The sequence below is a fragment of the Hippopotamus amphibius genome, chromosome 1, assembly GCF_030028045.1.
Source record: "Hippopotamus amphibius kiboko isolate mHipAmp2 chromosome 1, mHipAmp2.hap2, whole genome shotgun sequence".
Lineage (NCBI taxonomy): Eukaryota > Metazoa > Chordata > Mammalia > Artiodactyla > Hippopotamidae > Hippopotamus > Hippopotamus amphibius.
This window is the reverse complement of record NC_080186.1, coordinates 52,675,603-52,699,725: the sequence shown is the minus strand read 5'-3', so window position 1 is coordinate 52,699,725 and position 24,123 is coordinate 52,675,603. Positions and strand designations below refer to the sequence as shown.

The following is a 24,123-nucleotide window of genomic DNA, read 5'->3' as shown; positions in this document are numbered from 1 at the left end:
ATTCACTAGTCTAAAAGGTTCATGTATAATGAACCACCTTAAAATTCTCAGTCAGAAATAGGAATTTTGTTAAATGGCTGAATATTTAACTCATGAATCTCATATAAAAAGTAACACATAAATACAATAAATATGGATGTACTTCATACTATCAATTAAGAAAGCAAAGATTTAAAAGGTCAGGATTTTCAGGTTTATGTACTCAAAAGAAATTAATGGTTAATTGAATGTTTATAAAACATTCTCTATAAACTAAAGATGTGGGGAATACGTCTCAACTACTTCGAGTACTACTTTGAAAACATACCACTTAATAATAAATTTATTTTTGCATCTGCATTAATACTACAAAACAAAAAGGAATAACTACAGTATGCTCTTCAATTAATTCATACTTCACTAATCAGAGGAGCAAGTACACAAAACTGAAGCTAGATAGTCATGCATGAGCAGAAACTCTGTTGAGTTCCCAGGCAACACTTGAGGGATATGTGGATCTGCTGAGTCTCTGACCCAACTCCAAAGGACCTCATAGTGCTAAGCACAATGAGGCCCAATTCCCTCTAAAGGATCAATGACATCTCCTATTTTAAGTCCTATTCATTAAGTATCAATAAATGTAAATTCCTGAAATAAATCTGTCCTTCCCATTGCTTCCTCATTTGCAGCTAGACATCATTGCAGTGATGTTTTTTGTTTTGTTTCTTCATCTTTATTGGAGTATAATTGCTTTACAATACTGTGTTAGTCTCTGCTGTACAACAAAGTGAATCAGCTATATGTATACATATATCCCCATATCCCCTCCCTCCCACCCTCCCTTATCCCACTCTTCAGGGTTGTCACAAAGTATCGAGCTGATCTCCCTGTGCTCTGCAGCAGCTTCTCACTAGCTATCTATTTTACATTTGGTAGTGCATGTATGTCAGTGCTGCTCTCTCACTTCATCCCAGCTTCCTCTTCCCACTCTGTGACTTTATGTCCGTTCTCTACCGTATGTTAACGCATATATGTGGAATCTAGAAAAATGGCACTGATAAACCTAGTGGCAGGGCAGGAATAGTGACGCTTTTAAATTAATATAGCATACCAAATACTGTAACCTAGTTATTTCAAAAAAAAAGAAAAAACTGCATTTAGAAGGTATAAACATGTCACACAGTTATGAAATTGTAACAAAAGGTGTTTAAACTAAAACAGTAAAATGCACATTATAGGACTACATACCAGCTCCAGACATTGTCAACAAAGTGTTAACACTACGCAAAGAATATCAAAAGACAGTTATTATCAAGTAAAGTATAACCATACTATAACTGCAAGAAGCAAAATAAACACAATTCATTTTAAGAATAAAAAGGGAAAAGCTTCAAAATATACTAATATTAAAGCATAAAGTAAGGTTTGACTCAATAACTCTTTTCTTTAGAAAGTATTCAATAAGAAGTTCTGCATAATTCTTACGCTACCACATTTTTTTTTAATACAGGTCTGTTTTCAAAAATATGTTCTACCCTGAAAATTTTAAGAGTATATTAATGACATAAAATCAGGTATGTTTGTTCTCTGAAAATGCCTTATACATGGCCTATGACATTTATGGAGGCAAGATTTACAATACAAGATTTATGATACAGGAGAGAAAAGACTTCAGTTTTAAAAAAAAATTAATAGGGACTTCCCTGGTGGTCCAGGGGTTAAGAATCCGTGCTTTCACTGCAGCAGGCATGGGTTTGATCCCTGGTTGGGGAACTAAGATCCTGCATGATGCACGGCCAAAAATAAATCAATAAAATATCTGCAATTAAAAAAAATTCATAAGGGGGGGGCGGGGTGGGTTATCTAATTTGTGTCTATTTAGCCAGGAGAGTGAGAACAACATTTTGTCTTCTTTATAACAGCAACTGTTTAAATGGGAAATAAATGTACTAAATACCTTGGGTGCTTCAAGTATTAAAGATGAATTTATATCATGAACTGTTCCTGAAACATCAGTCTTGTCTTCATTATTGTTTGAACATAAAATATGATTGTCTTCCTCTTTATCATCTTCCTGAAAAATAGAAGCACTTTTAATTTTTAATTTTTTTAGCACGACTGAAGAACTGTTTTTGGCAACCACGAAATTTTTTTTTCTTTTCGAGTTCTAATTGACATATAATATTATATTAGTTTTAAGTATACAACATAATGATTTGGTATATGCATATACTGCAAAATAATCACCACAATAAGTTAACATTTGTAACTTTCAAATACGCAATACGATATAGTTAACTATAGTCATGATGCTATACCTTACATCCTTAGGGCTTATAACCAGAGATTTGTATCTTTTGACCACTTTCACCAATTTTGCCTATCCCCAGTCCCCAACTCTGGCAACCAAAGAAGTACTTTTGTAATCAAGAAAATATCTTAGTTTCAAATGCTTTTCAAATTAATTCTCATCTTTCTATTAAATGCAAGTACACAATAAAATTTATGTAAATTGTTTTATTAGACCAAATTTTTCTTTAATAAACAAAACAAAACAAAAAGCCGTGTTCAGGTCAAAGCTTCTCAAACATTTTATTCTTTTTAGGTATTCCTTAAAGAAAAAATCACTTTCTCAGGAATAGACCTTAATATTGAGAAACGCCTTAGGTTTATACAGGGTGATACTCAAAATATTTAACAATGGTACAGGGTAGCTGTTCTCCATCAGAAGAGGGACAATCAGTACAGTGTTTAGTAGCTCAGCATCTGTCCCAGGTAATAACACAGCTACTATTTATCAAGTCCTAGCTCTATATTACAATCTACGGTGAACACTTGTATATGCTTTGTCTCAGCTTAATCTTTACAGCAAGTCTATTAGGTCAGGATTTTACATTTACATAAAAATAACATCATATATATGATATGTTATATATATGATATATATATCTCTCTCACAAGCACAGGTTATAGCACTTAAATATATCAATTCATTTAATATATTTATTAATTTATTAATGTATATTCTAAGAAGCAGGTGTTCTTATTAACCCCATTTTACAGATGAGTAACAGAGGCATAGTAATGTGCTCAAAGTTATGTAACTAGTCAGCTACACACCCAGAATTTGAGCCCTGGCTGTCTGGCTCTAGAGCTGTAACATCAACTACCATGCTGGTATGGTAGCTGGTGTGGTTAAGACAGCTGGCCCAAGACACACAGCTTTCCAAATCACAGATCCACAGACCTCTAGCTCAAGAACTCCATTGCCAGCTCTGTCCTGTGAGTTCTGAAGATACAATGCACTTTTTAAAACTCAATTCATTCATTTTTTATCTGGGACACTTGAGGTGAATTTGTAGAAAAGAGAAGATAAGTCATGTTTGTGGTTAACATGAAAATATATAGATAATAAGTATCTACATAAAACTATAATACAAGATTATATAATACCTGTATTATATAGATAGTACATATCTATATGTTACAAGACTTCATAAAAAGTAATTCTGTTCTACTAACTATTGTATATTCATAGTCTTTCCACCCCAACTTGACTTTGGACCTTCTTATTCACACTCTCTCTCCGATTCTGCTGAGGACTGAACAAATGCTCAGCAAACATTAGGTGATGAGATAACTGGCCACCAACTGGACCGTGAGAGAGAGACAGAGACAGATAAACCTCAGAGAAGATCCACACATCACTATTTACAGCTCACAGTTTCGCTAAAAGAACCCAGATGTTAAAGAAGGAATTACTTAAAGGTGATTCTGCTAAGAATTTTTAAGTCTTAAAAGAGAACTTCTCTCATTCCTTTACTGGCCTCCCACTCCCCAGCATCCTGGCAGCCTTCCACTCACTGAGGGAAGTCTGGGCAAAGGTCCACCTCACAATTATCATGTTCCAAAATCCTCTGAGAGCAAGGATCCAAGGTCCCGAGGTTTCTGCAGCTCTACCTCCGCCAGGAATAGCACAGGAATCCACACCCAGCTGGTACTAAGTTCTGTTCTTCACTTTGCCTGAGACTTCCTTAAATTGCTTCAAAGTAAAGTCATACTGTTTAGATCCTATAGGCCGTAAATAGTTGGGACTTCCTCTGGCAACCCAAATAATCAGGCAAATAATCATCAAATGAAGGAGGGGAAAACTTGATATTTTTATGGGGCCCTCATCTTAATATTTTGGATTATGGCAAGAACTTTGTCAGGGAAAATCTAGAGAAAATTCTTGCCACAATCCAAAATATTAAGATGAGGTCCCTGTAAAAATATCAAGTTTTCCCCTCTTTAATTTGTCCAAAAATCAAACCAGGCATCTCATGGTATATATTGACTATGGCAACACTCGCACACCAAATACAAAACATAAAGTCCAGGACTTGACTAAGCTAAGTGCTATATTCCATTTTGAAATGTTTAAAGTATCTGATAGGTGTAATGTATAGGTATCTTGATGTGTCATATGTGAAGAACAATAAAGTAATATATGAAGGTCATGAGAGGTTCCCGAACGCAAAATACTATGTGTAATAAATGAATCTATGTCTATAAATGAACATACATAACTATATCTATAGAGACAGATATCTACGTATATACTTATCTATATGAACACTTGTAGTGTGCTAATATATTTCACAGAATAAAAGAATTTTAGAGTTAAGAAAGATCTTATGAGTTTTCTAATCTTTGTTAGTCTTTTCAGAAATGAAAAAGCTCAGAAAAGTGTTGTACCTATGATCAAATTACTGGCACAGTGTTTCTCAAAGTGCATCAGAACTACACTGGTGACTCACTGAAGAGGCAGATTCCTGAACAGCACACAAGAGTCACTAAATCAGAATCCCTGAGAGGAGGACTTGGGAAACTGCATTTTAACCATCTCCAAGGTGATTCCTATGTCTATCACATATCTTTGAATTTAAGACCCACTGGGCTAACTTGTAGCAAAGTTAGAAATAGAGTCCGTTTCTTGAAATCCAGCCCAACACTCTACTACAACCATGCCGTTTCAGACATGCTGCATGAAACTGAACTAGTGACAACAAATGAAAATGGGAATATGTAGCACTGTGGCTAAGAGCACAGGGTCTGAAGCCACTCTGCTGAGTTTATATTCCAACTCTGCCCCTTACTAGTTATATCACCTTGGATAAGTCACTCAATTCTGTGTCTTGACTAACTCATCTGTAATAGTGGTAATAAGAGGACTACCTCCTCTTAGGGTTTCTGTGATGATTAAATTAGTGAATGTAAAGAATTTAAAATACTGACTGACATACGGTAAGCACTCGATAATACTTTAATGCTGCTTAAAAATTATCATCAAGTATTTTTTTACATTGGGGAACTTCAATAGCATCATAACTAATAATATGTTAGTCAGAAACAATGATCTAGGGAAGTTGGGAAAAAAAAGAAAGAAAGAAAAAGAAACAGTGATCTGACCTAGTCCATAAGATTAAACAATAAGATGACTTCAGGATGGCTTGACCATCTCAGAGTTTAGATGCTGACATTACAAGGCATGTTGATGATCAGAAAAGCATATGAAAATCTTACTGCCATATGGTTAAAACAATATGATTAACTAGATTTCAACTTATCACGCCATCTCCACATCAAATGAAACTTAAAACACATAAACAGACATTTTAATTGATATCACAAGGAATGTAATGAGAACTTAGAAGTCTGTGCTAAAAGTATGAAGATAAAAGTAGTAGCAGCAGGACTAGTAATGTTGGCAGCTAACATTGTAGTAATGTGCTAAGCACTTAATAAATATCATCTTTTAATCTACCCTATGAGGTAGACATTACTTTTTTTCTGAAAATTAATTCAAGGACATTAAGAAACTTGCACAAAAACACACATATAATAAGCAGTGGAACAGGGATTTGAAGCTAGGTGTATTTGTCTCCAAAATCCATGTTCTTAACTACTGATATATTACAGTATTATCATTTCCTACATTAACAAAATTCAACACTTACCACCAAAGGCTTACAGATGCCAAGGCGTACAGTGCCTGGTGGCACAGCTTTCAACACTTCCACAGCCTCAGCAAGTGTGGTGTTGTCCAAACAGTATTCATTGACTGAGACCAGGCGGTCTCCAGGTAATAGTTCTCCACCTCTTTCTGCCACACCATCTGCCACCAGGGAGCGAATCACAATCACTGATCTGGTGGGATCTAAGGGGTCCTAAGCATCCAGCAAAAAAGAAAGATGACTCAGTTTCCTAAAAACAAATATATAGCCTTAAGACAAGTATGCAGACAGTTATACCTCAGAGATATTGTGGGTTTGGTTCCAGACCACTACAATAAAGTGAATATCACAATAAAGTGAGTCACAGAAGTTTTTTGGCGTCCCCAGTGCATATAAGTTATGTTTACACTATATAGTAGTCTATTAAGTGTACAATAGCATTATGTCCAAAAAAAACAATCATACCTTAATTTAAAAATACCTATTACTTTAAAAATGCTAACCATCATCTGATGACCTGGGGTTGCTACAAACCTTCAATTTGTAAAAAATGCAACATCTGATAAGTGCAATAAAGCACAATGCAATAGAAAAGGGTATGTCTGACTCATGAATCTCATTTGACTATTTGCTTTATGTGTCCCGTATTCCAGTGGTATTCTTCCAAAGACAAAATCTATTAAAATACCACTCTATACATCCACACAAATATCAGCTTGTATCAAGATAAGGACATAACCTTAACAATTTCAGTTGCACATCTGAGTGCTCAATACATATAAATTTCTTTTTTAAGTTTTGATGATTGACATTTTGTTGGACCACAAGAGGTCTGAGGAGATTTGGAAGACTCTCTGCATCCTCAAGCACAGTCATACTACAGACCAAAGACAAGCCCATCTATTATTGCTCTTGGGCAATAAGTAGGCTCCAAGAGAAGTGTACTATGGGAAATAATACTGCATTCTTAGGCATTCTACTAGTATAAAATCTTCTCCCTAAATCACTTAAATTCCAAAAAGACATAGAAATCATGGCATATACCACTGCATTTAAAAAGTATGTTCAGGGACTTCACTGGTGGCTCAGTGGTTAAGAATCCACCTGCCAACGCAGGGGACACGGGTTCAATCCCTGGTCCTGGAAGATCCCACATGCCATGGAGCAGGTAAGCCCGTGCACCACAACTACTAAGCCTGCACTCTAGAGCCCACGAGCCACAACTACTGAGCCCATTTGCTGCAACTACTGAAGCCTGCACGCCTAGAGCCTGTGCTCCACAACAAGAGAAGTCACTGCAATAAGAAGCCCACGCACCACAACATAGGGTAGCCCCCACTCGCTGCAACTACAGAAAGCACTCAAGCTGCAATGAAGACCCAAATGCAGCCTAAATAAATAAATAAATAAAAAGTATGTTAAAAAATAACATAACCTAAAATTATGACATGGTATAGGTACCCTTAGGTGAGAACTATTCTAACACAGAGGAAATGAATATCAATTCATGAACAAAACCAGTGTGCAAATTTTTGTCATCCACTGGGAGGGCCCCATATTTCTTTTCGGTAAGCACGGAAGATAACACTGACACTCTATAAATACAGTTGGCTAATAAAAACCAATTTACAGCCACACGATTATTTTTTATTTTATTCAACAAACACTGGTAAACAGCACTTACTATGCGTCAGGTTCTAAGTGTCTGACAATCACTAATTCAACTAATCCTTACAACAAACTCCAGAATGTGGGTAGAGATATTGTCTGTATTTTACAAATGAGGAAACTGAAGGTCAGAAAGTTAAGGAAACTTGCCAAGATCACCCAGCTGGTGAGTGGCAGAGCCAGGACTCAAATTCAAACAGTCTGGCTCCTAAGCCCTTCTCTTAACCCCTGTGCTCTGTACTATAATAACAATCAGAAGAAACTGGAAATAAAGAGTTGTGAATGGAAAAGACATTCACGTGGAAATCTTATGGTTGAGCAGAATCTCTTAATTTGTCCTAATGGTGGAGGTATATGATACTATTACTAAACCTCAAACCTCATAAGGGAAAGAAAAAAAACAAATCTCACTCATAACACCACTTGCTTGGTTTGTCTATTTTGCTCCTATTGTTTCATTATGCATGGAATGTTCCATAAAGGCAAGATGTAGTAACATGAGATTCTACTATTAGTTTCTATTAAACCCTTCCTGAGAAAGTAGAAACTACCACAGTTTGTGTTAGAATTGTAAGACTTTAGAACTAGTAAAGTGAGAATTTGCCAAGTTCCAGGCTGTGTCTGTTTGAAGTAGCTGATGGCTCTTTTGAAGTTTTCTGCTGCAGTTTTCTATACCCCTCTGTTGTAGACATCAAGGTTTATTGTCAATACTGCGTGGACTTTTAACCAAATATACCATATTGAAATCAACAAAGGCTATAGAGCAAATTCCCTGAAAAATGCCTTCAAACAACTTCTTTTACTTTTCTTAACTAAATCTTGCTTTTACCAAGTCAAGAGATTCTTGGTAAATTTCTAACATGCTCTGTTGTATAATACCACATACTTATAAAGAGGACTGAAAGTAAAACTAGTGATGGGAACTCACTAATAAAGTACAGTGCTAAACTATAATTACACCAATATTTTCAAGTAGAGGGAGCTATTGCATAGGAAGAGAACGGAAAGGAGCCAAAAAAAAAAAAAAAAAAAAAATACAGTGGTATATCAGCAGCAATCAGTGCAGTAATATAAAAGAGCTGTCTATTTTGTCACCAGCAACCATGAATCACAACACACTTTTTCATTCTGAAATATGAAACCATTACATTTTACGTTTGACACACTAATAAATAAGCTGTACAATTATGTCCTTCATTTAGGATGTCAGTTTTTGATGGAAGGCTTTTTTATTAGGGGGGAAGGGAAACTATATAATAGCTTATTCCCCTCATGAAATGCACAGAAAGCAGTAAGCATTACTTCACATTAATAATTACTAAACTTTCCTAAAGAAAGCTGCAACAGTAAAATACACCAAAAAAAGCAAATCAATGATTTCACTGGGTGGGTGTGAGCCATCTCTGCAGTTTCATATAACACCTAATCAAAAAGTACCATTTTTAACCCAAATAAATAGGTGAATTGGTGGTCAAAATGCAACGTAATTAGATAATTAGAAACATTTCAAAGGAAGATTAACCAGGAAATAATGGAAATAGAAAATAGATTAATAGATTTCCCTTATTATAGAAAAATCATGGTGAGCACTTATTTATACAAAATGCAACCTTCTTTAGACCGCAAACTAGTACCAGGTGTGCTTGCTTACTAAAATTTATTCAGGCTTGGGCTTCCTAGTTATTCTCAATCTAATCTACCACCTCTTCTCCTGGAGGACACAACCCAATGGCAGCTACTTTGTCACTTTAAAAAGGACAAACCACCCACTTGTGAAGATACCCACCATGGATAATCATCACTGCAATTTCTACGATGACTTTTCTGACCAGGTGATTTCTCACGTAGCTGAATGGAGCTGCTTTAAGGAGTAACAGTCATTGCTTTTCATGGTCACCTTATGGAAAAACAGCAGCTGCTGCTGCCTACCAAGGCGGCTACTATTCTTGAGGCTTTGCCACATACAACTTGCTTAAAAACCAGGTTGCTTCTCATCAGAAAAGTCTGTTTTCTGAAAATACAGTCTACAATATCATACTCATGTTTAATCCAACAATATGTCATATAGATATTTCTCAAGACCTCTACCCAACTCCTAGACCCTATCCAGATTTTCAAGTCCTCATCAGTTTTTATCACCTTTTACCATAATTTTAAAATCTCTAATTTTTCTTGTTTTGGTAAATAACACTGCAAGGAACATTGTATTCAAGAATCAAGATGTTGTTTTAGGCTAAACAGCCAATAGGGGGCGCTAAATACCAACCACAGAACACAAGATACAGGCAAGCCACTCTCCTCTTCTGAAAGACGTTTTTTCCTATTTATTGAAAATCCTTTTATCCTTACACATGTTCCAACAGTGTCCCACGTTTGCTTTAACGCAACCATTTATGAAAGTCGTTCCCTACAGCTCTGAAAAACTCCTACAATCAATTAGGCACAGCCAACTTTCATCAACATGCTATATGGGAAGACAGGAGTTCTCACCTGAATTCTCCTCACGACTTAGCTATGAAACCCAGAGAGAATCAGTCTAACTGCTCTGTCTCACAGGTGAATAAAAGTGCCTAAAGAAAACTGCATATGAGGATTTTTGAGGTTTACTGAAGTGATATCAATGTTTGATAGTTATTATAAACACAGGATGCTTCCACGATAGGGAAGATCCAAGGTGACAGACACACTCCTCTCCTCCCACAGGCTCCGAGTGGCACTGCCACACACCCAAGCGCTCCCTCGCCCTCCCTGGCCTTTTCACTGAGCTGCTGGCTAAGGCACGTCAATTTGATCCTGCCTCTTCCATCCGATCCTCTCTCTCCATTTCTGCTGCACTACCTTGTGGCAGCTTCCTATTATTTCTTGCCTATGCAACTGCTTCAGGCTCCCCAAAGGTCTACCTGTCTCCAATCTTACCCTATTCAGTCTATTGTCTATAGAGACAAAGTAATGAAGTACTGATTTTTGAAGATAAAATTGGGCTTGCAATTCTTCCTCTGCATAAAACACTTCAATGACACCCAACTGCCTTCAGGATAAAATGCTAATAACCCTTTGATAGAGAAATTCCTTCAGATCTGCAGTTTAGTCTCATCTCCCCTTGCTCTTCCCACGTGTACCACTGCCCACCCCCATCTGCCCCAGATGCTGTCCCAATAATCCAGGACTGCTGAAGTGCAGGCCTGTGAACAGCTTTGGCACGCATGCTTCATGACATTCTACAAACCGTTCAGGAATGCTTACCCTGCCCCACTGCCACTTATCTGTATCTTTGCCACCTGAGTCAACTCACATGTTTCTGCCAATGAGAAGCTTTCCCTGACTTCCCAAAGAAGATTCACATACTTCCTACGCTGTGATTACCTCTAAACCTAAAAAAGACCTCCTGTTATAGCATTTGTCGTAATATAGTTTCCTTATTGTCCTTGACCTTTTAGAATAAGTTAGGCCCTCCTGTTAACATGTATCCGTAGCACAATGCATTTCTCCTATTACAACTCTTGACATTTTTGCTCAAATTATTTTAACCATCTTCACTACTAAGGCTAAGCTTCATGAGAGCAAGGATATGTTTGCTTATTTGCTGCTTTATTTCCAGGGCCAACTACCGTGCCTGCCACATGGACGGGACTGAATAATAGCTGAAATAGCACGTGACTGAATCTCCTGGTATTTAGTTTCTCTCTCCTTCCTGGACTGTAAGTACACCAAAGGCAAAGGCCACATCCCATCATATAACGACAACTATTAACACTTACTGAGCTCTCGACAGGCCAGGCATGATCTAAATATTTTACTTCATTGAATCTATTTAATCCTCACACCAACATGAGGTAGGTTCCATTATTATCCCTACTTTCCAGACGAGAAAACTAAGGCAGAGGAAAATTAAATAACAACCAGAACACACCACTGATAAGTAGCAGAGCCAGAATTTAAACAGCCAGTTAAGCCCCAGCTTTCACGCTGTTAGCCACTGTGTGATACAGCTTCTTATATCAAGGTAAGTATCTGCTAAATGAATGAATATTGAAAGAAGGCAAATGGTTAGAATATATACTTATTACCTTGCCAAAGGGTATAAAACTGAGTCCCTCAAATACTACACTTGACCACTAGAGGTTTATATGTTGGTACCTAGCTGATGAAAGTTAGAGTGCACAGAATGCACAGTGTGCCTGCATGGACAGCTAAAACTTGCATTGCTTGCCAGATTTTAATTTACACTTACGTTCTCAAGAATCCATTCCTTTGGTGAGCTAAGAACACCTTCACATGAACACATACAAACGTGACAATCATTATGCCCGAATGGATGGAACTCAAAGTTCTGAAGTGTCTATAAAATGTCTTATATGAATATTTGTGTACATTCCCACAGATCAAAGAGACCAGGGTTCACATAAACTAAAGCACTGTACAGGGGTTGTGACCTAGGCAAAGAGGTGGTTCAATTGAAATTGGGCTCTCTCAGAGACACGGATATCAACCAGAAGATGTGGAGCTCTAGCCTTAAAGCTGCTCCAAAACTAAAACTACAGATACAGGCAAGCAACCATGGCAAACTCAGTGGAAAGGCATGAAGCAGGAAATGTTACATAAAGGGGAGACAGAGGAAATGAACATGAAGAAAAGTGCTCACATTTAATAAACTGGCCAGTAAGAGGCATTTTTTAAAATAAGAGGAATATGAGACACACACCAAAGACAGGTCTGACATTCAACATTTATGTGTTTGCAGTATTACTCCAATGAAGGAAAACAAAAATCAAGCTGTAACAATGACTTAACTACATAGGTTCAAAATAAAGGATAACTTTTAGCTTGTTCTTCTCGTTTTAAAAATCTATTGTGTCCATCACCCAAACTTTTAAAAACACTAAATAATGGAATAAGAATGTAGAGACCACACAATAGGATGGCAAAGAGACAGACCATAGATAAACACTTGGGTGTAAATTATTTACCTTTGATAATGTTGACACATTGTCAACTGAGTACAGTAAAATACAAAGTTGGCATATAGTAAACTCATGAGGGGAAATATGGTTCATTCATACAGCCTTAATTCTGTCATTAAGGTTCTATGCTGTTAGCTCACCACACCAAAATACCTGCCTCTCCTCTATTACAGGAGTCCTTCCCCAAAATGCAGCAATTCCAAATAATGACTAGAAAAACAACTTCAAACAACTGTGACACACAAATCAGATCTCCTAACCAATGAATTCAATGTTGTGGTGACATTATTACAGAATCAGGCTACTGAGCTTCACTCCACAGTTATTTACATTAGTGTGAGGAACTATGTTTCGAAGATAATTTGAAAGGATCTACACACGTTAATGTCTAGATAACATGAGGCAGCTAGCACTTATTATTTCATAAGAGAATTGCTCCAACTTAATAATGGTCAATTTAGACAAAGCTATGAAAGCAGCAAAGAGACAAATATTTGCTTTTTGAAGAGTATACTCTTTTCTTTTTTGACTAATTACTTTTTATTGTATTAAAATATATAGGGACTTCCCTTGTGGCACAGTGGTTCAGAATCCGCCTGCCAATGCAGGGGACATGGGTTCGATCCTAGGTCCTGGAAGAACCCACATGCCTCGGAGCAACTAAGCTCATGCACCACAATTACTGAGCCCACGTGCTGCAACTACTGAAGCCCGGGCGCCTAGAGCCCTCACCCTGCAGTGAAAGCCATGGCACTGAGAAGCTCAAGCACCGCAACGAAGAGTAGCCCCCGCTTGCCACAGCTAGAGAGAAAGCCCTCGTGCAGCAATGAAGGCCCAATGCATCCCTAAATAAATAAAACATGTAACATAAAATTTACCATTTTAACCATTTTTAAGTGTTCAGCAGCAGGTACATTCACATAGTTGTACTACCGTCACCACTACTCATCTCCAGGACTTTTTCATCTTCCCACACTGAAACTCCAAACCCATTAATTGAGTTCCCATTTTCCCCCAACACCCAGGTCCTGGTAACCATTATTCTGCTTTCTGTCTCTATGAATTTGTTCTAGGTTTGAAGAGTATACTCTTAAATGTGGCAATTATTTTTTGAACTAAAGAGTAGTAAGTTAAAATGTAAATGAATTTAACAGCTAAATAATTTTTCAAATAAGATCTCAAGGAAGTTACTGAAATGGAGAACACAGAAAGAAACCATTAAGTTTAAAAGGGAGACATCTAGCTACTTCATCCTAGAGGTAGGCAGAAGGAGGAACTGGGTACAAAGAAGGGCAAAGGAAAGGTTCTTTTACACTTACACACACACACACACACAGATGTGTACATCTTAAGGGGAAAACAGTGATCTGCAGAAGCTCTGATGCACAGCTGGAATGAATTAAAATTTCCACTGTGACCTATGTCAGTTAGGAAACAGGAATCCAAAGATTTTTCTAAAAAGAAGAAAATATACATTGGAGAGAGAAACAAGGAAGCCAGCTATTCAATCCACTAGTGGTAGGATGGGTGTGGATTAGAAGTCAAGGAACAAGTTTTGAGCACCAGCCTGACTATGTACATTCATTTCCCTGTGTCAGTTTCCTCAACTGCAAAATGAGAAAGTTGGATACAGACAGTCATGATCTGTTCCCCCAACTCCAAAATCCTATAACTAAATTTGACAGAATATCTTGAGTCTAATTTGTCAGTAATTTCTACCAAAACAGTCACAAAACCACTATAAAAAGTAGGGAATGACAGAAGTAAATTCAAAACACAGAATCAGCAATGAAAAAGACTACACTTTGGGGACTTCCCTGGTAATCCAGTGGTTAAGAATCTGCCTTCCAATGCAGGGGACATGGGTTCAATCCCTGGTCAGGGAGCTAAGATCCCACATGGCATGGGGCTACAGAGCCCACATGCCGCAACAAAGAGCCCACATGCCTCAAGTAAGACCTGACGCAGCCAAAAATAAAATGAAATAAACAAATAAATAAATATTAAAAAAAAAAGAGTACACTTTGGTCACAAACATGGTATAATTATAGTTAGTGAGATCTTTTAAGAACTCATAAAAATGCCACTAATTATGCAATATCTAACTTCCTGAGTACTCTACCCTCAAAAGGTAACAAACTATATACATGTGCTCTTTTTTATAAGATGAATATTAGAACAATTTTTTTTTGCTATTTTTAGATAGCAACAAAAGACATGTCAGAGACTATTAGCTGAATTAAAATCACTAGAATAGTTCTGGTTTAGTTAAGACAGCAGGATGTAATTACACTAAGCGAGCATCTTCTGATTAGACCAACAAGCTAAACATTTACTTTCAGGAAAGAGAAATAAATGTATTTACAGTGAATGCAAGTCAATAATTAAATGATTCTAATGAATAATGACTAAGCTATCTTATCAGACTCTAACCCCATTTTTTACTATTTTATAGTATAGCCAAGTTTTATACTAATCATACCAATTACTACAACACCATAACATTCAAAGTAAGTGCCCACAAAATACTTTCAGCGCACTCAAGATAAATTAAACTGATACGGTTCCTGGCTCCTTGTGTCTTATTATTTCCTAAATACTATTAGGCATTAAGAATAGATTTTTCCATGCATCATACATAGAACGAAATGGTCCCTGAGCAGCACAGTAAGTATAGCACACAAGGCAATTAAAAGTGCAATGGAAGAGAAGTGGGCAGAGAAACTTGCTAAAAGATTGAAATACAGTCTAAAATAGAGGGGAAAATGCACAAACTTGCACATAATTTTATTCTGTATAGTTTCATACTTTAAAAGTCTATTTTAAACATCATAACAACTTAATTGGTTCAAATAGAGTCCCATGACTTTCTCTTATCCCCTTCCTGGTCTCCTAGTTGATATTCTCCTGGATACTAAATATTATCTTTGGGTGTTTCATCTCTTGAAAATTTTATGTCATGCTGTAATTCTTTACATATTTACCATTCACTCCTGGCCCAGGACTTTTCCTAGTTGTAAGGAAAACAAACCAAACCACACAACTGTCCTTTCATCTCAAAGTCCCATCAGCTGGCTGAAATGGCTGGGGTTCCACCAGGCTGACAGTAGTATTTGAGGCCAAAGTCACACCCTCTATTAAAACTACATTAGTTGAAATGTGAATATGCCTAACACGACCGAACTATACACTTAAAAATTGTTACAGTGGTAAATACTGTACTATGCGTATTTAACCCCAAAAAAAATTTTAAGAAGAAAATGAATTTATAAATAAGAAATATCCCATTATTTTCTTGAAAAAAAAATATATTAGTTGAAAGTTATGATGCAGGGAAAGTACAGACACATAAAACTTTTAAAAGCTTTTTAAGCATAAGTTTTGGAAGTTATTTTAATTTTCCAAACAAATCACTTTCAACTTAGCTAAACAGTTACAGATACCAGCTGAGCAAAACTGTTCAAGTGGTTTAATCCCTGAGACTCGAGTTTCTCATTGTAAGTGGAAATAACAATAATACAGATTTTGTAGAGTTATTAAAAGCATTAAATGAGATAAGGCATTATTAAGTGCTTGGTAAGCCTATAATAATCACAAGTGCTTTTACTCTTATTCTTGCTATTACTCTTTTTATTACTGTTACTACGAAGATGATGGAAAAGAATTTTATAGGACGTATGTGTTTGAGGAGTTAACAATTACCATCTCATCTGCCACCTTCTAAATTCAACTGAGCATGTGTGATTTGGACCAACAGTGCTATCAATTGCTAACCATCCCTGATATTACACTTACGTGTTAACATATGACAATGAAATGTTGACCTTATACTCTCCAGATACGCAGGCTTCAGCACCTGAAGAAAGGCTCAGAGCACCATGGGGTCCTCAGTCCTCACTCCCCCTCAAAGCAGATGCTGAGAGACAGGCACCATCTCTACCCTGGGAACTTCTCTGACAACCACTGCCACATCAAGGACACAGGATGCCCTTCATTCTTTTGAAAAGATTCTGTGATTTTTTTTTTCCTCATTCCTTGAAAGGGCAACTGATACTCTGTGATATATAGCACACAACATGCAGGATAAAACTTATCCAACTTTGAAACTGCACAGGAAAAAGGCTAAGGAGTCCTGCTAGGAAATATAAGGTAAAACATACAGTTTTTACTCTCTGGCAGTGAAAAGGCCATCAGGTCTCTAAAGAGCTTTGACTAGGTGGGAGGAGTAAAGGCAAGGGACCATAAGGATTCAGGAAAATATGAATTAAATCTTTTGGCATTGTAAGTGTTTCTCTCTGGAAAGATAATCAGAAATTCTTATCATCTTTCGCTGCAGCCACAATTATGAAGAATCAGTGTTGTTTCTGATCTAAATATTGTACTTTCACTCTATTAGACCACAGAGTCAGGAGCCCTGCTCCATTACTTACTTTTTTTTTTTTAGATTTTGGATACACCCCGTGGCATGTGGGATCTTAGTTCCCTGACCAGGGATCGAACCTGCACCTCCTGCATTGGAAGGCAGACTGCCAGGGAAGTCGCCCTCCAATACTTATTAATCGGATGATCTTGAGCAAATTCCTTAATCTATAAAGTGAGGATGATTATAGGACCTACCTCATGGGGTTGTGGAGATAATTAAACCAGTGTGTGTAAGCAGTCCATAATTACTGGCTATTATTATCATGTGAAATGGTGTTCATATTTTATAAATATTAGAACAGAAAATTTCTCAAAAGATTTTTAATTAAAAGGAATAAAATATAAAAGTTTAGATAGATATTAAACACTTCACAGTTACTAAAGAAAATTAAGACATACAATCAGGGCCAAGTTATCAACTCCAGGACATTCCTGAGCATGGAATGTCCACTACCTGTTTGTGTACAAGGCATGCCTCCCTGTGAGGCCTTTCTAGATCCCAAGAAACAACCACCACAAAGTCTCTTAGTCTTATTTCCACCATTGCTAAAATCATAATGTATTATAGAGAGCTGTCCCCAAGTCTGTTTCCTTCGTTATATTTTAACATATATTTATATGTCTACTGTCTCTCTACTCCCAATCAAATTTAAACTTCATGAGGACAACAGGGTCTATTGCCTGTTTTGTTTACTGCTGTATTCCCAGTGTGTGGAACAGTGCCTGGCGTAGAAGATGCCCAACACACATTTGTTAAATATAAGATCTTGAAAGGAAGTGTATCTTTTCATCTTTATATCTCCCATACTAGCTCATAAGTGAACAATGATTTTTTGGAAGGAGAAAATGATAGGAATAGCAGGTGTAACAAGTCTGTGCTCAGATTCTATTTTTAAAAATCATCATCACCATCGTCATTTTTCAGTAACTAGTAACACATTATCTTATGCCCAGGAAAGTGTTGGCATTTATATATACCTTTTATTTCATTTTTATAACTTTATAAGGCAAATATTTCTATTTTAGGGATTAGTATAAAAGAAAGACTAACAGGCTTGTCCAAAGTCCTAGTAGGGTTTCATAGCCAGAAGGCAAATCCTGGTCCTTTCTAACTCTATGTTCACAGTGGCATACTGTTGAACATAATATCTGCTTAAAGTAAAACAAAGAGGGAACAGCTGAAAGGTGAACTTGAGCCCTAGAAAGTGGTATATCAAGACCAGGCAGCCAATCTCCTTTCACGCATCATTAACAACTTAGGCCTTTGGTACCAGAAGGAGGCAACACCACTTCCTGGCCCTCGACGGGGAGAGCATGGCTTCTCTGGATCACTGCCCAGCTCCAAATGACACCCACAAACAGGGCCGAGCAGCACAAACCACCATACCGTAGGTAAACAGGTTCCCAATACCTGTTGGTGGACTTGATTCCATCTTTCTACCATACCCTAGGAAGGGCTATGACTTTCACCTACTAGCATGGTTCTCAACACTGACATCAGAATCCAGCGGGAACTTTCAAAACCCCACCCACACCTAGAGATAGAGGATCTGGTGATGAAACACCTTTGGAGACTGTTTCCTCTTTAGACCAACTCCTTTTTATTTAAAAAAAAAAAAAAAGCTATTGTTCTGTTTTTAATTACACTGGAGACAGAGATGCATAGCCGAACTGACATTCACCAATTGCCTGAAATATCTTGAGCATTTCATAGAAGAGACAGAATTACCAGGTATTGCAGCAAACCTAAGCACCTTTATGCCTAAATTTTAGCTCTCCATGGTCGTTTCATAAACATTAATATTTACTATTTGCCCATTTCTGGAACACTCACTAAAGGTAACATAACACACATCTTTTCAGAATCTCCGCCTCCTCAGCAATGCCTTCTAGTATGATGCAGAAACAGTCCTTACGAAACATGTGTGGAAAAGAGAGCTACCCTATGAGCAAGCACCATCCAGCTGACAAGAATTTGCTGCCTGCCCCCTCTATTCTCTCTTCCCTCCATTAGACACAATGGGATTTTTTGCCAAATTCGTATTCGAGAGGAGCCATGAAATTCCCGTAAAGTTCAACATCAGGCCCTGTCTTAAGATCTTTGAGGCCTCCTGCTAACTTCATCCCACTGCAGCTGCCTCACTTAGGCAAGCTTTTGATCTGTACTATCTGGATTTCAGGCTGATATACACACAGCCTCTTTGATCTCTTATTAAGTGGCTTCTGGTCTCCTGATGCCTTTAGTCTTGCTGCACTGTGGTGTTTGGAAGTCAGTTACCATCCTGAGCGCAGTACAAACGACACACACCAGGAGTGGGCTCCCTTCATTCACCCACTTTGCAGGGTTGAAAAGCAATCTTTAAGCCATGAGAGAATTTCCCCAGTAGCCACAATCAATCCACTCCATGAACACACTAAGAATTATTTTTCAAATGAAGCAGCTTAAAATGATTTAAAGGATACGTAACTTTCCTATAGAGGGAAAGGAAGCAAATCCTCTGTGAAAAAAAATCTTCAGCCCAGTTGGCACTGGAGCTTACAATACTTTGATGTTAATAAAAATAAATGTGGATAGGAATCAGGGATGGGAAGAGACTGGGACTTTATCAGTCCTACGTTCTGTTAAGCAAAAGTGACCTTTAAATACAGCTGTGTGGTTTGTTCAACAGTAGAATATAGGATATATTTCCAAGAACATGGACACTGCCATTAGTAGCAGACTGACTGCATTTTGTTTAGTATCAATATCTTAATCCTACATGGATGAATTGGAACCAGAGCTCTTTAAAAAAAAGAAGAAAAAGATAAAAATAGCAACAAAAGAAAAAACCCCCCAAAACAGATACTGGTGGCCATGTTATGAGATCCCATGAGCATTAAAGCAGAACTCAGTAATAACTCACAATACATTACTGTCCTGTATAGCTTACATTCTGAACCTGAGTTTTTAATGTTAATAATATAGGTACTACTACATGTTAAAATTATGTCAATACCTACCACATTCTATATCCCAGATTCCATACACTAATCGGTTGGCATGAATGTAAAGAGAATGCTAAAGACTGTAGTAGCATTCACTCAAAATCTCAAATCTTATGGCAAAAAGTAAAGTCCTTCATTTCTTCCATTTTTAAACTCAATCTTCTGATAAAGAACATTAAAACTGGTGGAAAAATTAGGAAGAGACTTCGGGGCACTAATATCATATATAAATGTGATATATAAATACTTTATGCCCTTTCACAGCTATAAAGGTCAATAAATTAATTACTGACAATATAACATTGAAACAGTTATATTGTTGATAGTTACATACTGCTATCACTTAATCTGTCTACATCATGGAAAACCATCGGCAAATCCATGAATTACGAACTTACACTTTATTTTTCAGAAGTATCTAAACAAAGAAATTACATACGAAGGCATCAATTTTAAGTGGTCTAAATACATGAGTCTCACAAACACTTACGTGCAAGCAGTTTGGTAGAAATATACCAAAATTTAAAAGATATATGCTATTTTGATGAGCAATTCCTCTTCTAGGAATTTATCACAAGATTTATTTGTACCTTTTTATAAAAGAGTATGACAAGGATATCCACTACAGCGTCATTTGTAATGCCCACCAACTGGGTACAGGAGCTTGGTTAAATAAATTATTGTACAACTATAATATACTATACAGTCATTGAAAAGAATTAGGTAGCTCCATAAATACCCAAATGAAAGAACATAAAACTGAGGGGAAAAAAGCAATATGCTGAAAGTGTGTATGACCTATTCCATTTATATATTAAAAAAATAAACTTAACCAGAAAACTACCACTTATATAGTTGTGTCTGTATAAAATATCCCTGGGAGGAGAGACAAGAAAAACAGGAGTTTTTTTCTGGGAGATAAAAAGTGAGGGATTGTGGTCAGAGGTAGATATACTCATCACAGGATGCCATTGCACACCTTTGAATTTTTATGCCCTATGTATATATTACTTATTTTTAAAACATTTATTATGTGCACAGAAAGTCATTCTGTTACACATATGATAAGAAAAAAGGCAACTTAAACCACATATATGAAATGTATACACTCCCTTCCTATAACTTTTAAAAATCTTTTAAGGAGAATTCCATTTAACAGAGTTAGTAGTCAGGCAAAAACTGTACACAGGGTTTTTCTCACAAATTCTAAAGCATAACATATCCAAGACTCACCAATACTACAATTTTTTATATTCACACTATTTAAGTTTTATAACCCATTTCTTCCAAGAAAAATTAATCACTATTAACTTTTATATGGAGGAATATTTTCACTATTTTTTTTTAATCAGCCATTTTTTGCCTTTGGTCTTTGAAACAACTTTTTAAAGTGTTACTAACAGTATTTATGTATGAATCACCTCTCAATGGCTGTGCTATTCTGCTTTCTATTTTTAATCTCTCTCAGTGTCTGAGATAAACCCAAAGCCTTTCAAAACTATCTGCTTTGGCAAAAATTGAGTTTGGTTCCCATATCAGGAGGGGAGAGAACTGAGGAATGGGATGTGGGAGAAAGGAGAATTATTGGTTAATAAATTTTACCTGCTAAATCATTGAAATTCAAAAGTATCAAGAATGGCAATATCATGGCTAATGTTCAAAAATTGGCTAATGTCAAACATTTTCCAGTGAATTATAATCATGAGGGGTTATTCAAAGTTCAACATAAATCAAAACACCAGAAAATATCCATTTGCGATGTTTAATTTATAAGGTCAACTGAAGGTAAAATCCACATAGTTCCAAATTTATTTCAAACTTTTTGGTAGAAATTAAAAAATTACAGGCTCTCAGACTACCTAATAATTGCTTCATTACTGAACATTATCTCACAACAAATTACTTGCACTAATTTAGGATTCTTAAATTCGCAATTATTTTCATTTGAAGCAATAAACACTGGCTCTTACAGTGTGTATAAGCACACTATATTAATTTTTAATACTTACTAAACTTTCATACAAGCATTGAAAATGAGAATACTATCTAGCAGCTTGTCTTTAAGATATGAAATTGTTTTGCAAGCTGAAAAAACAGGAAGATCTGCTGCAATAAATTTATTACAGGGACTCCCTATAATAAAATATGCATGGAAATACCACTCATGAGTAAGGAAGCAGTGTGTGTGCTGGTTAAAAGCATAGATTCTGGTGGCCAACTGCTTGAGTTGAAACTCTAGCTCTGCCATATACTAGCTGTGTGAATTTGGACAAATTACTGAACCTCTCTATGCCTCGGGTTCCTCACTTCTAAATCGAGGATAACAATAATACACATTTCATATGGTTCTTGTGAGGAATACATTAAGCAATTAGAACAGTGCCTAGCAAACAGCAAACACTCACTATATGTAAGTTATTGTTATTGGATTTGTATTAATTATTTGGATTAATATTAGGATTAATATCAATATGAACATTAGTGATATTTCAAGGAATAAAGATATTACAAATAAATAATGAGGAATCGAGATAAACATAACTAGGGCACAGTATGTAAACTACACCTAGAAACTGGCAAAAAAAAAAACCTATACTATAAAAACTTATAACCAGGGACTTCCCTGGTGGCGCAGTGTTAAGAATCTGCCTGCCAAGGCAGGGGACACGGTTTCAATCCCTGGTCTGGGAAGATCCCACATGCTGCAGAGCAACTAAGCCTGTGCGCCACTACTACTGAACCTGCACTCTAGAGCCTGCAGGCCACAACGAGAGAAGCCACCGCAATGAGAAGCCCTCACACCACAAGGAAGAGTAGCCCCCACTCGCCACAACTAGAGAAAGCCTACACACAGCAAAAAAGACCCAATGCAGCCAATAAATCAATAAGTAAATTTATTTTTTAAAAAGAAACTTATAGGGACTTCCTAGGTGGCGCAGTGGGTAAGAATCCGCCTGCCAATGCAGGGGACATGGGTTCCATCCCTGCCCCAGGAAGATACCACATGCCGTGGAGCAACTAAGCCTGTGCACCACAACTATTGAGCCTGCGCTCTATAGAGTCCATGAGTCACAACTATTGAGCCCATGTGCCGCAGCTACTGAAGCCCACGTGCCTAGAGCTCATGCTCTACAACAAGAGAGGCCACCACAATAAGAAGCCCACGCACCGCAACGAAGAGTAGCCCCCGCTCTCAGCAACTAGAGAAAGCCCGTGTGCAGCAACGAAGACACCACACAGCCAATAAAATTAATTAATTAATTAATTAAAAAAGAAAAAAAAAGAAACTTATAACCAAATTTCTGAAAAGTTCTATGTTGCTTAGAAACAGAGTACACAATTAAACCATAATATTCATGCTCTTGACAAACTATACACATTACTGTTTTCTATGACATGATCTTATAAGGCCTGCTTCTTTTCTCTGCTCGGCTACACAACTCCCATCACTGGTGAATCACTGCATCCCCTGTCCAGACTGCCATCCCTTCTTTGTTCCATGGCCAGTTCAAGATCCTTTATCTGCTCATTCATCTCTTCCTAAAGTTTGTCTCAATTATGTAAAAAAGAAAATTTCTGGCCAATAATCCACAACTGGGTAATTCACATATGGCTCATCAAGAGTTGGCTGCATTTTAGAACATAATTTTACAATTAAATTTAGACTTCACTAAACAAAAGCAACTACTTATTAATTTTCCTAATCTAACCAGACAGTTAAAAACTGATAGAACACATCACCACATATATGTCATTGCTTAAGGGCTCAGGCATACAAAAACACTCTTACCAGGCAGACTATCCCACGGAATATTCCAAGGGTTAGTCCTGAACACAGGCCTTTGTTTGGGAGGTGCAGTGTTTGAGCAACACAGGCCTGCTGACTTAACCCTTTCCTGAGCACCTGTGATCTTAATTTTCTTTCCCAAATGACCGTTAATGTTGAGCATCTTTACATATGCTTATTTGCTATTCATACATCTTCCTTGGCTTATTTGCCATTCATACATCTTCCTTCCTTCCTTTGCTGCCATTTTAAAATATTTGATTGTTTTCTTTTTATTGAGCCATAGAGTTCCTTGTTGTATATTCTAGATACAAATCATTTATCA

At 36.9% G+C, this 24,123-nt stretch overlaps 1 protein-coding gene across 6 annotated transcripts in view; it reads right to left on the bottom strand.

Annotated features, from left to right (window-relative positions):
* PATJ (PATJ crumbs cell polarity complex component) overlaps window positions 1-24,123 on the bottom strand; it is a 335,749-nt gene that overhangs the window by 240,979 nt on the left and 70,647 nt on the right. For all 6 annotated transcript variants that reach the window (XM_057712781.1, XM_057712798.1, XM_057712772.1 and 3 more), the window contains exons 18-19: window positions 5,979-6,188; window positions 1,937-2,053 (exon numbers count right to left, since the gene is read on the bottom strand). In XM_057712781.1, coding sequence (XP_057568764.1) covers window positions 1,937-2,053; window positions 5,979-6,188 — 327 coding nt within the window. The remainder of the gene's footprint in view (window positions 1-1,936; window positions 2,054-5,978; window positions 6,189-24,123) is intronic.